General features: G+C 46.0%; 1 protein-coding gene across 1 annotated transcript in view; it reads left to right on the top strand.

Annotated features, from left to right (window-relative positions):
- LOC310854002 (voltage-gated inwardly rectifying potassium channel KCNH7-like) overlaps positions 1-15,234 on the top strand; it is a gene marked incomplete at both ends in the record, with an annotated part of 138,835 nt that overhangs the window by 94,066 nt on the left and 29,535 nt on the right. The window contains 4 exons of the mRNA XM_083758476.1: positions 4,437-4,679; positions 5,270-5,452; positions 12,606-12,837; positions 14,824-14,991. Coding sequence (XP_083614602.1) covers positions 4,437-4,679; positions 5,270-5,452; positions 12,606-12,837; positions 14,824-14,991 — 826 coding nt within the window. The remainder of the gene's footprint in view (positions 1-4,436; positions 4,680-5,269; positions 5,453-12,605; positions 12,838-14,823; positions 14,992-15,234) is intronic.

Consider the following 15,234-nt stretch of genomic DNA (forward strand, 5'->3'; position numbering starts at 1 on the left):
TCATTTCTTGTTCTCTCATGGTGCGGTCGGAGAGAGAGGTTCATGTCTTCATTTCTTGTTCTCTCATGGTGCGGTCAGAGAGAGAGGTTCATGTCTTCATTTCTTGTTCTCTCATGGTGGGGTCGGAGAGAGAGGTTCATGTCTTCATTTCTTGTTCTCTCATGGTGGGGTCGGAGAGAGAGGTTCATGTCTTCATTTCTTGTTCTCTCATGGTTAAATGGTAAATGGTGAATTTATATAGCGCCTTTATCCAAGGCGCTTTACAGAGATTGTGCATTACATTCAGCCATTCATACACCGATGGCAGCGGAAACCATGCAAGGCACCAACTAGCACATCGGGAGCAATTAGGGGTTCAGTGTCTTGCTCAAGGACACTTCGACAGTAACTCTGGGGGAGCCCGGGTTCGAACTGGCAACCTTACGGTTACCATCCAGGCACTCTACCCCTGAGCCACCGCTCAGGGGTCGGAGAGAGGTTCATGTCCAACGAGCTCATAAAATCACAGTGTGACAGAAGTAGGCCAGCAGCGTTCATAGCGAGGCTGCCAGTCCATTTGCATCCGTTGGCATTACCGTTAACTCCGTAGCAGCTATAGCCGCGGAAACACGTACGGAACAACACTCAGGCTCTTATAAATTATATGACGCTCCAGCGCTCGGCGAGAGTCCACGTATACCACACAGCACCCACGGCACGGAAAGTAACGAAGTACATTTACTTAAGTACTAGATTTTGAGGTATTTACTTGAGTGTTTCCATTTTCCAGTACTTGCACTTATTATATAAGCAAATATTGTATACTATTATTAGAAAACATACACTTATACCACTTCAGCCCTAAATACATTCCGGGCCATTATGAAATAGCAGATATTAGCAGTTATTTTCAAAATCTGAAAACTTGAAATGAGACAGTATATTCTGCACAATGAGTACTTTTATAGTTTTCGTTTTTTTCAAGTACATCCTGATGCCAATACTTGTGTACTTTTACTCAAGTAAGTTTGGAATATTATTTGTATTTCTACATTGCAGTATAGGCTATTATAGATACTTTTACTTGAGTAACGGCATAAAGCTTTGCACTCGTGTGAACCCGAGCCAAGGTTGGAGTGAGAGACCTCTTTTATCCCTCCGTTCCCGAGAGAGAGAGAGAGAGGGGGGGGGGGGAGAGAGAGAGAGGGGGGGGGGGGGGAGAGAGAGAGAGAGGGGGGGGGGGAGAGAGAGAGAGGGGGGGGGAGAGAGAGAGAGAGAGGGGGGGGGGGGAGAGAGTGAGAGAAAGAGGGAGGCGGAGAGAGAGAGAGAGAGAGAGGGGGGGGGAGAGAGTGAGAGAAAGAGGGAGGCGGAGAGAGAGAGAGAGAGAGAGGGGGGGGGAGAGAGTGAGAGAGAGGGAGGCGGAGAGAGAGAGAGATAGAGAGAGAGAGAGGGGGGGGGGGAGAGAGAGAGAGATAATTTGTGCCGAGGTGCAGATAGGCTACAGTAGGTAGAGCGCGTTAAATAATTAAGGCGGGATCTTTTATTTAGAAACGGATTGGCCGCGACATGTTAAGCCCTGAACTGTCATTCTGCCAACACTGGCAATGCTCCCACCGGGGGGGAGGGGGGGGGGGTCCCGAGGGGGGGTCCCCAATGGGGGGTCCCAAGCGGAGCGCGGCCACACAGCAGCAGCAGCCAGGGAGCCATGAAAAGTAACTAAATACATTTACTTAAAGGACCACTTCACCACTTTTCACCTATCTTCGTAGAATAGGTCTCACTAATAATCATGATACAATGGCAGGATTTATTTTCTACTCAGTCTGTGTCTCATAGGAGGGCTGTGGGCAGTTCAGAAACCGTCCTCCAGTGACGTCATCATTGGGCAGATTGTTTTACAAAAAATTGTGCCATGGACCACCATTTGATGACATTTAGCCTCTCGGACCCATTTGAGCCACGGACCACCATTTGATGACATTTAGCCTCTCGGACCCATTTGAGCCACGGACCACCATTTGATGACATTTAGCCTCTCGACCCATTTGAGCCACGGACCACCGTTTGATGACATTTAGCCTCTCAGACCCATCTGGGAGGCAAAAAACTATTTTTTTTTTGTTTAAAAGGATCCCTGGCTATAAGACAAATATGCCTTAAAACATTATACTTGCCATCTACAACTAAAACTAACTAAATATTGTATTTATCTCATAAATAAAGAATCTTTCAGTCAATAGGAACTGTTCCTGTCGCAAGTTGATGTCATACTGTCTAGCCCTATGGAATGTATGGAATGCATATGCTAATAAAAAACAACGTTAATATGAGTATCAAAGCTGTATTTATATAATATTATATAATATTTATTAGCAGGTGCATTCCATACATTCTATAGGGCTTGACTACACATGGACATATGACATCATCAACTTGCGACAGGAGCAGTTCTTTTTGAGTGAAAGATTCTCTATTTATGAGATTAAATAAAATATTCAAGGTGTTTTAGTTATAGATGGCAAGTATAATGTTTTAACCCAATTTTGGCGGGAACCCCTTTTTGGTGTTTTAAACATTATGTTATAATTTAGCTATTGAAAAAATAACAGATCTACAAGCTCATAGCGCGCCACCGAGAGCTTGTAGGTCTGCTATTCTTGAAAAGTCGAGAAAATGTGTCACAAATCCTTGAATATATATTTCAGAGCGAACATTTTTAACTAAAATATTGACTTCTGGGAGGTCCCTGGAACTAAATATTTTGAGACAGGGGTCCGTGGCCCAATAGAGATAATTCTGGGGGTCCTTGACATGAAAAGGGTTGAGCACCACTGACACAAAAACATGGGTTTTTCAGAAAAACGTTAGGATTTTGAAGCCTTTTGTTTTTAAATTAATCGACCTCAGTCCAAAATGGGCTTTTCCTCTTTTCTTTTTCAGGGTTTTCATTACATGTTCCGTTCCTTCTCTCTCAGGCCCCCGGAAGCCCAATATCACGGCTCTCACAACCTGCGCGCATCACCATATGCAACACTAATCATATGGACTAAGTCAAGGTCATACAGCCAGGAGATACGGTCACTTGATCCGGAAAGACCGCAGTCTGGCTCTAGAGTATAAGACACGCATGTCAAAAATCATCCATTCGATTTAGAATCGCGATTCAAAATCGATTCATCATTTCCAAAAAATCGAGTTTTCAGTTTTCACTACGTGGTGTTTGTGATATGAAATGTAAGCTTACCCTAATCACAGTGAACATCATGTCTTCAGTCATTTTCAAGTTACTGTAGTCAGTACTAGTCACTTCAGATCAGCACCGCTGTATTGTATTGTGGTATTGAATCGAGAATCATTTTGAATAGAATCTGGGAAAAAAATGCTTTAGAAAATCGTTTTTTGGATTGAGAATAGAGTTTAATTGAATCGTGACCCCCAAGAATCGAATCGAATCATGGGACACCCAAAGTCAACCTTACTACTACGTGCACTACTAGTACTTTGTAGAGGAAATTATGTAAAAAAATGAATTTCAGCCTCTGTGGGGGGTATTTATATGCAAATATCATGACCAATGGCATTGCAATGAACATGATGTTTAAAAGAACAGAAATAATAATAATAATAATAATGAATTCATTAAACAGCATTTCTAGCAGGGCATTTTTAAACATTCCATGTGCTTCTCAACATTAGGTTTGGAATCTATGGAATTCATTTCACAGCATGATGTGTGGCCTTTAGGGTAAACGTTATTTATAGAGACATGTGCCCCTGGAGCGGGCGGGGGGGCTGAACTTAACTCAGAGCGCAGCCTAACATTTCACTGCTTTCCCTCGATGTGTGAACGGCTGAGCGGCGTGCCCCATGGCTCTGTCCTCGGCCCAGCTGGTTGCGGGTTACAGTTCAGGACCCATTCAGGGCGGGAACCGCTTTGGGTGTTTTAAGGATATACTATACTATACTTTGGCTATTGAAAAACAGCAGATCTACCTGCAGGCATACTTAAGGCTCATACATAGTCTGGATTTTGGGTGGTGAGGTGACGTGCCGAAATGCAACATGACGTCACTGAGCCGCGGTGAAGAGCAAACCACCGCCCCAGCCCTTCTCTGTTTTGACTCGGCACCGCTCAACGTTATTTCCCTCTGGTAGACGGTATGAAGTACCAAAAGCTAACCGTAACATCTTTAAAAATTTCTTCATCGCTAATGCCATTAAGACACTAAATGATACCATGTCTCGCTAGATTTGTTGTTAAATATTTGCCACTGTTGTCCTGCATTTTTGCCATGAAGATAATTGTGTAAGTGTTGTTACTGTTGTTGTTGCTGTTTTTTCTTTACTGTTGTTGAGACCGAAGACAAATTCCCACACGTGGACAATACATTAAACTAACTAACATCTATTAAATACCCCCTGCCCCTCTGTCTCTCCCCCCCCCTGCCCCCCAACAGGTGCTGTCGTTGGGGGCAGACGTGCTGCCCGAGTACAAGCTCCAGACGCTGCGCATCGACCGCTGCACCATCCTCCACTACAGCCCGTTCAAGGCGGTGTGGGACTGGCTGATCCTGCTGCTGGTCATCTACACGGCCATCTTCACGCCCTACAGCGCCGCCTTCCTGCTCAACGACATCGAGGAGCAGCGGAGGCGCGAGTGCGGCTACTCCTGCTCGCCGCTCAACGTGGTCGACCTCATGGTCAGTGGCGGGGACGAATGAATATATGTCAAAAAGATATTATGTTAAAACACTTTTCCCGCTAGCATTTATCGATAAATTATGATATAATTCACGCCAGCATTTTTTCCACTGTTCAGCTCATATATTTTGAAGAGCCAAAAATCTAGACGGGATGTTGTGAACCTATGTTGGGTTGTGTGACGATGCTGTATCGTTCCAAGTTAGCCGCGGGGGCTTCTTTAACATATTTGCGCTGCGTAAAATGCCTTCTCCGTCTCCAACTGTGTTTACGCATCATTCATCCGCCACATTGTTTGCTTCATTTCCTTTATCTGATGCGGGTTGCATTCCCACCTGCAGTGAATCGAAGTCAGGTGTGCTTGGAAGCGAAGTGAAACCTCTGTTTTTTTGGTGGAGTAGAATGCGTTCTTTGAGCCGCATCAGACTTCGATTGAGCCTTCACTCCTGCCAAACGAAGCGCACTTTGCGACAATATGCAGCAGGCCATTGTTTTAATCGCAGTAAAGCATTCTGGTGTGAATGCAACATACGTGTTTCTGGTGACATAAAGAAAGTAGGTTTTTGTAATTGTTCTTATTTTCTTTCAGGTGGACATCATGTTCATCGTGGACATCCTGATCAACTTCCGCACCACCTACGTGAACGTGAACGAGGAGGTGGTCAGCGACCCGGGGAAGATCGCCGTCTACTACTTCAAGGGCTGGTTCCTCATCGACATGGTGGCGGCCATCCCCTTCGACCTGCTCATCTTCGGCTCCGGCTCGGACGAGGTAAGGGCTGGTTCCTCATCGACATGGTGGCGGCCATCCCCTTCGACCTGCTCATCTTGGGCTCCGGCTCGGACGAGGTAAGGGCTGGTTCCTCATCGACATGGTGGCGGCCATCCCCTTCGACCTGCTCATCTTCGGCTCCGGCTCGGACGAGGTAAGGGCTGGTTCCTCATCGACATGGTGGCGGCCATCCCCTTCGACCTGCTCATCTTGGGCTCCGGCTCGGACGAGGTAAGGGCTGGTTCCTCATCGACATGGTGGCGGCCATCCCCTTCGACCTGCTCATCTTCGGCTCCGGCTCGGACGAGGTAAGGGCTGGTTCCTCATCGACATGGTGGCGGCCATCCCCTTCGACCTGCTCATCTTGGGCTCGGACGAGCTTCGGAGCATTAGCACGCCCATACGATACGGCAGCCGCCATGTTCGTCTCAACATTTTAGTCAGGCTTGTGGTTAAAACTATTTTAGCGCCTGCTAGGTGGCAGCAAAGTGTAGCTAACCTTTTGTCAGGTGGTCCAGTGATTTTCCAGTGCCCACTGCGCTGCCCACTGCCCTGCTCTGCCCACTGCACTGCCCACTGCCCTGCTCCCTGCTCTGCCCACTGCTCTGCCCACTGCACTGCCCACTGCCCTGCCCCCTGCTCTGCCCATGCACTGCGCTGCCTCTTCTCCACAGCTGTGCTCCACAGCGCCCCCCCCCCCCTGGGCCACGGCAGGCCGTCTGTGCTCTCTCTCTCTCTCTCTCTCTCTCTCTCTCTCTCTCTCTCTCTCTCTCTCTCTCTCTCTCCGGAGAGATCCAGCGTTTTATTTACCGCGGCGGGCCGTGCGTGTTGTTCGTCTCCTGAAGCGTTTCAGACCCGCTAACCCGATCTGACGCCGGCCTGTCACATCTGCTCTCTCACCCCCCCCCCCCTTCCCCCCGACCCCCACCCCCACCCCCTCGCTCGCCTGGCTCTGCTTTCATCAGAGCCAGACTGGAGAGCGGCCCCCGGAGCACTCCTCCTCCTCCTCCTCCTCCCAATCATATTCATGGCGGGAACCCCTTTTGGTGTTTTAAGCATTATGTTATACTTTAGCGAGTGCCTCGCTTCGAGCTTGTAGATCTGCTATTTATTTTTTTAATCACACCCGTGTGAACTGAGTGGTGCAACTCCCCTCTCCCCTCCATCCCCCCCCCCCCCCCCCCCCTCCTCTATCCCTCTCTCTCTCTCTCTAGACCAGAGCGGCCAATGCGTTCCTCCCAGTGTTGTTTTCGTCGACTAAAACTACGACCTTTTTTCACTGGCAAAAACTAAATTGAAACTAAATGAAAACTAAGCTATGGTAACTAAAATAAGACTAAATATATTGACAGTTTCGTCAACAAATAATAACTAGTCATTTTACACTTGGTTGCATGCTGAAAACAGCCGATCTACAAGCTCACAACGTGTCACGCTGCGACGCGTTGTGCGCTTGTATATATCCGTGATATAAAATATTAAAAACAGTTTTAAAATGTTGCTAAAGGAAAGAAGTTAGTTATGTATTTATTCATCTTCGTGTCTCAGTCATGTGAGCTCACGCTTGGTGTTTTTGGGTGTGCGTGTGTTTGGGTGTGCGTACGGGGGGTGGGGGGGAGGGGTACTATTTTTAAACATAGTCTCAAGGATCTGCGTTGCCTGGAAACCATCTTGTACAAGATAGTAAGAATTTTCTGATTTGCCAGCTTGAAGATATCGTCTACAATAAGCTCACAACGCATTGTGAAATACCTTGAAAATAGCAGATCTGCTATTTTGACTGGTTTATTGGCTCACAGGACATAGACATAACATGTATCTTTGACTGGTTTGGCTCACAGGACATAGACATAACATGTATCTTTGACTGGTTTGGCTCACAGGACATAGACATAACATGTAACTTTGACTGGTTTGGCTCACAGAACATAGACATAACATGTATCTTTGACTGGTTTGGCTCACAGAACATAGACATAACATGTATCTTTGACTGGTTTGGCTCACAGGACATAGACATAACATGTATCTTTGACTGGTTTGGCTCACAGGACATAGACATAACATGTAACTTTGACTGGTTTGGCTCACAGAACATAGACATAACATGTATCTTTGACTGGTTTGGCTCACAGAACATAGACATAACATGTGTCTTTGACTGGTTTGGCTCACAGGACATAGACATAACATGTATCTTTGACTGGTTTGGCTCACAGGACATAGACATAACATGTATCTTTGACTGGTTTGGCTCACAGGACATGGACATAACATGTATCTTTGACTGGTTTGGCTCACAGGACATGGACATAACATGTATCTTTGACTGGTTTGGCTCACAGGACATAGACATAACATGTATCTTTGACTGGTTTGGCTCACAGGACATAGACATAACATGTATCTTTGACTGGTTTGGCTCACAGGACATGGACATAACATGTATCTTTGACTGGTTTGGCTCACAGGACATGGACATAACATGTATCTTTGACTGGTTTGGCTCACAGGACATGGACATAACATGTAACTTTGACTGGTTTGGCTCACAGGACATAGACATAACATGTATCTTTGACTGGTTTGGCTCACAGGACATAGACATAACATGTATCTTTGACTGGTTTGGCTCAAAGGGCATAGACATAACATGTATCTTTGACTGGTTTGGCTCACAGGACATAGACATAACATGTGTCTTTGACTGGTTTGGCTCACAGGACATAGACATAACATGTATCTTTGACTGGTTTGGCTCACAGGACATAGACATAACATGTATCTTTGACTGGTTTGGCTCACAGGACATAGACATAACATGTATCTTTGTCTGGTTTGGCTCACAGGACATAGACATAACATGTATCTTTGTCTGGTTTGGCTCACAGGACATAGACATAACATGTATCTTTGACTGGTTTGGCTCACAGGACATGGACATAACATGTATCTTTGACTGGTTTGGCTCACAGGACATAGACATAACATGTATCTCTGACTGGTTTGGCTCACAGGACATAGACATAACATGTATCTTTGACTGGTTTGGCTCACAGGACATGGACATAACATGTAACTTTGACTGGTTTGGCTCACAGGACATAGACATAACATGTGTCTTTGACTGGTTTGGCTCACAGGACATAGACATAACATGTAACTTTGACTGGTTTGGCTCACAGGACATAGACATAACATGTGTCTTTGACTGGTTTGGCTCACAGGACATAGACATAACATGTAACTTTGACTGGTTTGGCTCACAGGACATGGACATAACATGTAACTTTGACTGGTTTGGCTCACAGGACATGGACATAACATGTATCTTTGACTGGTTTGGCTCGCAGGACATAGACATAACATGTATCTTTGACTGGTTTGGCTCACAGGACATAGACATAACATGTATCTTTGACTGGTTTGGCTCACAGGACATAGACATAACATGTATCTTTGACTGGTTTGGCTCGCAGGACATAGACATAACATGTATCTTTGACTGGTTTGGCTCACAGGACATAGACATAACATGTATCTTTGACTGGTTTGGCTCACAGGACATGGACATAACATGTATCTTTGACTGGTTTGGCTCACAGGACATGGACATAACATGTATCTTTGACTGGTTTGGCTCACAGGACATAGACATAACATGTATCTTTGACTGGTTTGGCTCACAGGACATAGACATAACATGTATCTTTGACTGATTTGGCTCGCAGGACATAGACATAACATGTATCTTTGACTGGTTTGGCTCACAGGACATAGACATAACATGTATCTTTGACTGGTTTGGCTCACAGGACATAGACATAACATGTATCTTTGACTGGTTTGGCTCGCAGGACATAGACATAACATGTATCTTTGACTGGTTTGGCTCACAGGACATGGACATAACATGTATCTTTGACTGGTTTGGCTCACAGGACATGGACATAACATGTATCTTTGACTGGTTTGGCTCACAGGACATGGACACAAGTAAGACGCGCAAACGCGGGAAGCGAACGCAGCTCGTGTGTGTGTGGTTGTGTGTGTGTGTGTGTGTGTGTGTGTGTGCTTGGCTCACAGGACATGGACATCACTTTGACGAGTCATGCAGAAGAGCGACTCGTGTAATAATATGAAGGAAGTCTTCCTCTCGTTAACTCGAGTTACGCTGACTCATCATGGCTACCAGCTAAATGACACCAGTCCGCATCATTAATGACTCTGAAACGCACCTCTTGATGACATCAAAAGATTAGCCTTAATTGGATTTTGAACTCTGTGACATGTTCACAAAGTTCTCCCAATGTACCATTTTCTATGGGGGGGGGGGGGGGGGGGGTCCATCTGATTTTGATATGCCCCCACCTGGTCGTGCATTTTTATACAGACATGCATTTCCTATTATTGGTAAATGTGGACTGTGTGATTGAATCTCTGTTTCGCCACATTTAACCTGCCATCCGTATTTTTGGACAAATTTGTATATCGCTCACGGAAATGTTTTAGCTCGCTAGCATTGGCGCTATTTATTTAGCATTACGATGGACGCCCACAACAGAATATCCGTCCTGTGTGTTCACCCTCTAATTGGCCTCGGCAGTCGGAGGTTGGCTTTGCGTCCAGCAGGTGGCAGTAAACCTGTTAATTCTGACAAATGTACTCGCATTGTCTTCCTCCGGGCCGTCCACCAGTGTTGTTTTTGGCAGCAAATTTCTATTTGAGTTTTATAGTCCTTGAATAGTTTTAATTTAGTTGTGGTTACATTCTAGTCACCTGCAATAATTATGTCTTTGTGTTAGTCTAGTTTTAGTCAACTAAATCGACTACATCTACAGTTTATTTAGTCGACTAAAATGTGTTTTGGCGGGCCTCGATGCCGTCATAATGACTGATTTTCACTTGCTGGAATTAGACGATCTACAAGCTGTGCGTGTGTGAGAGAGAGAGCTTGTAGATCTGCTACTTTCAGCATGCAACCAAGTGTAAAACGACTTATACTGGATCTCTTGTCCACTAGTCCCTTCCTAACATTTTACTCTTTTACTTTTTATTTGTTGATGAAACTGTCAATAAAAAATGTAGTCGACGAAAACAACACTGGTGAACACTGGACACACACGCACACCACGCACGCACGCACGTGCACGCACGCACGTATGCACGCACACACACACGCCTGTCAGAGACGTAAAAGACGGTCCAGGAGGAGACCCGCATTGCGGGGTGATGATTTCCCAACGGACGCCAACCTTAATTGTCAGGCTCCAGAGAGGGGGGGGGGGGGTGTGTGTGTGTGTGTGTGTGTGTGTGTGTGTGTGTGTGTGTGTGTGTGTGTGTGTGTGTGTGTGTGTGTGTGAGTGTCTAGCAGCTGCACTAATCGACGAGGATGTTGTAGCTGTGCTGCGTTGTGTTGCGATCCCTGTGTGTGTGTGTGTGTGTGCACACATGACTGCATGGCAAGCATTGGTGTTTGTGCGTGCGTGCGCACGCGTGAGTGTATGTGAGCTCTGTCAAAGGTTCCTCCACTCAGTGACTCTCTCTCTCTCTCTCTCTCTCTCTCTCTCTCTCTCTCTTGAGAAGCCATGTATCCTTCTGCTATTAGTTATCTCCCCTCGTGTGTGTGTGTGTGTGTGTGTGTGTGTGTCATTCTCTCTCTCTCTCTCTCTCTCCTCCTTTCATTTGGTCATTTGCATGCGTCAATCTGCTGTGCCAGAAGCCTGGCTCCGTCTGCCAGCAGCTCTGAGTGACACTCTGACACGCCAGACGTGTTTGTTTGCGCCTTAGATCAGGTAGCTGTCTGGAGAGGACCGCACACACACACACACACACACACACACACACACAGCGCTGTGAATAACACGGCATCACAAACATGATATCTCCTGTTCACAGGCGGCTGCGTCTCTCGCTCTCTCTCTCTCTCTCTCTCTCTCTCTCTCTCTCTCTCTCTCTCTCTCTCTCTCTCTCTCTCTCTCTCTCTCTCTCTCTCAAAACCAGCACTTACTTGACCCTGAGGACGATTCTACAAAATAATGTCTTCTAGTTCTAAATCCTGACAGTTTTCTGAAAAACCCCATGTTTCTGTCAGTCGTTCTCAAACACCAAAAATATATATTTTTAATTGGCCGCTGCTGACCCCCCTCTGAAACTATGTGGTTCCAGGGACCCAGAAGCAAATATTTGAGTTAAAAATGTTCACTCTGAAAGAATATATTATTCAAAGATTGAATTGTGCCGCATTTTCACGATTTTCAGCTCGTGTGTCCAAGACGTCCACAGACGTCCTGGGAATTTTACCCGTATGGGGTGCCCAAGACGTTTGTGGACGTTTTTATTTTTGTGGTTTTTATTTAAAAAGGAAATATGTCAAAAAAAGGAATGTAAAACGTGGGCACCCTGTTTTTTTTTTAAGTGTTGTGTGGGCACACATTAAAACACCAAAAGGGGTTCCCGCCCAGAATGGGTTAATCGCCCGGTCACGGGCAACCTGAAATTAAGCTCCACCTGCCCCAATGTTTTATTTATACCTGCCCAGCCGGGCAACCCTTAATTGTCAACGCCTGCAATTTGTGGAAATTGTAGGGACTATTAGGCCTTAATTATTGTCGAATGTTCTAATCAACTTATTACTCACTCTTAACTCGGTTGTCAGGCTCAGTGGCTCTTCTTGGACGGCTCCACACATACACAGCTGTCTCCTGTTGAATTAATTAGGCCAGGCTTCAGAGAGAGAGAGAGAGAGAGAGAGAGAGAGAGAGAGAGAGAGAGAGAGGCTTCTTAACATAGAGTAATAAAAGGATAGAGACCGAACCGGAGCTACAGCTATTAATTTCAGTGGTAGTTGCTCAGTGGCGTTTTGAAGAACGCTCTACTTCCGCATTTGGACACCAAACAGTTATAAGAGCAGCCTTTACGACGGCATCAAGGCCCGACAAAATAAAATGTATTCGACTAAATCAACTGTAGATTTAGTCGACTAAAATATTATGATATTTAGTCGACTAAAACTAGATGACGTTTCATTCCAAAGACTATATTATGACTAAAAACTAAAATAGAAATTTGCTGCCAAAAAAACAAAAACACTGCTTTCAAAATGTGTCAAATGTGTCTGTGATCTCGCCCCCACCCTCTTGCCTCCATCCAGACCACCACCCTGATTGGCCTGCTGAAGACCGCCCGCCTGCTGCGATTGGTCCGCGTGGCTCGTAAGCTGGACCGCTACTCCGAGTACGGCGCGGCCGTCCTGATGCTGCTGATGTGCATCTTCGCGCTCATCGCCCATTGGCTGGCCTGCATCTGGTACGCCATCGGGAACGTCGAGAAGCCCTACCTGGAGCACAAGATTGGCTGGCTGGACAACCTGGGCGTGTCCATAGGTGATTGACAGTGTTTAATTGGCTGGCTGGGACAACCTGGGCGTGTCCATAGGTGATTGACGTTTAGATTAGCTGGCTCTGACATTCTGGGCGTGTCCATAGGTGATTGCCGTTTAGATTGGCTGGCTGGGACAACCTGGCCGTGTCCATAGGTGATTGACGTTTAGATTGGCTGACTGGACAACCTGGGCATGTCCATAGGTGATTGACGTTTTGATTGGCTGGCTGGGACAACCTGGTCGTGTCCATATAGGTGATTGATGTTTAGGGCAGTGGTTCCCAAACTTTGGGGACCCCCAAATTGACCCTAATTAACCCCGTGGACCCCCCATTTGAAGAGATAATGCCAGGGACCGCCATAAGAGAAGATCTTTACGGCTCTAGCAGTGATTCTCAACCCGTTCAATTTCAAGGGTCCCCAGTTTGACATTTGCATTAGTCTACGGACCCCCATTTAATGGCATTCCTATCTCTGGGACCCCAATTTGTATTATAAAATCACTGTTAGTTTAACTCTGAGAGTGTACAAATGGTTCCAAACTATCAAATTCGGCCATAGCCACTTGCCCAAAATGTGCCCAAAATGTGCTGACCTCGTCATATTTGTAATGACAGCTATGGACGTTTTTAGTGCAAAACTGATGCAGAAAGTGTTTCCATTGAGTCCCTGACTCTGTTTGACGAGAATGGAACAGAGCCTTCGTTAGCATCATTAACACTGACTCTGTTTGACCAGAATGGAACAGAGCCTTCGTTAGCATCATTAACACTGACTCTGTTTGACCAGAATGGAACAGAGCCTTCGTTAGCATCATTAACACTGACTCTGTTTGACCAGAATGGAACAGAGCCTTCATTAGCATCATTAACACTGACTCTGTTTGACCAGAATGGAACAGAGCCTTCATTAGCATCATTAGCACTGACTCTATTTCACCAGAATGGAACAGATTTCATTAGTATCATTAACACTGACTCTGTTTGACCAGAATGGAACAGAGCCTTCATTAGTATCATTAACACTGACTCTATTTCACCAGAATGGAACAGATTTCATTAGTATCATTAACACTGACTCTATTTCACCAGAATGGAACAGAGCCTCCATTAGCATCAGCGGTAACACCTGAAGGAAGTGGGGAAAGTGGCCCAAGTTCTTTCCAAAATGGTGTGTGCGCACAGCAGTGTTTATTTCGTCGACTAAAACTATGACAAAAACTGTCCATCGACTAGCTTTTTTCACTGACGAAAACTAAATGGAAACAAAATGAAAACTAAGCTACGAGGACTAAAACTAACTAAATAACTAACTTATTCAAGATTTCAATTAGAATATAGCAAAAATAGGCGATCTACAAGCTCAAAACGCGTCCGTTTTGAGCTTATAGATCGGCTATTTTTGCTACGACAGTAATTTATGGCCCTCTCCATCGTCAATGTTGCCCACCCCTGAACTACAGCGACCCCAGCTCCGGTCCCTCCATCATAACATGTTTTTATTCCTCCCAGGGAAACGTTACAACTACAGCGACCCCAGCTCCGGTCCCTCCATCATAACATGTTTTTATTCCTCCCAGGGAAACGTTACAACTACAGCGACCCCAGCTCCGGTCCCTCCATCATAACATGTTTTTATTCCTCCCAGGGAAACGTTACAACTACAGCGACCCCAGCTCCGGTCCCTCCATCATAACATGTTTTTATTCCTCCCAGGGAAACGCTGCAACTACAGTGACCCCAGCTCCGGTCCCTCCATCATAACATGTTTTTATTCCTCCCAGGGAAACGTTACAACTACAGCGATCCCAGCTCCGGTCCCTCCATCATAACATGTTTTTATTCCTCCCAGGGAAACGTTACAACTACAGCGACCCCAGCTCCGGTCCCTCCATCATAACATGTTTTTATTCCTCCCAGGGAAACGTTACAACTACAGCGACCCCAGCTCCGGTCCCTCCCATCATAACATGTTTTTATTCCTCCCAGGGAAACGCTACAACTACAGCGACCCCAGCTCCGGTCCCTCCATCAAGGACAAGTACGTGACAGCGCTGTACTTCACCTTCAGCAGTCTGACCAGCGTGGGCTTTGGGAACGTCTCGCCCAACACCAACTCCGAGAAAATCTTCTCCATCTGCGTCATGCTCATCGGCTGTGAGTGACCGCTGACCGACCAGCAGGGAGTGCTGTCTCTGGATGTTATCTCTCTCCTTGTTACAATGGGCTTGGTTGAATGCTTTGATTCTGATTGGTCAATCGCTGAATTCAGCAGTGTGTTATTTCTGGATAACAGACCGCTCCGCTCTATAACAGACCGAATGCTAATCAAACGCTTGAGCACCAGCTGCGCGGCTGGGCCCCACTTGATTTACTGCTGTTTTCAACATGACAGCCATG

This window comes from Protomyctophum parallelum (assembly GCF_964188405.1).
Source record: "Protomyctophum parallelum genome assembly, chromosome: 23".
Taxonomy (NCBI): domain Eukaryota; kingdom Metazoa; phylum Chordata; class Actinopteri; order Myctophiformes; family Myctophidae; genus Protomyctophum; species Protomyctophum parallelum.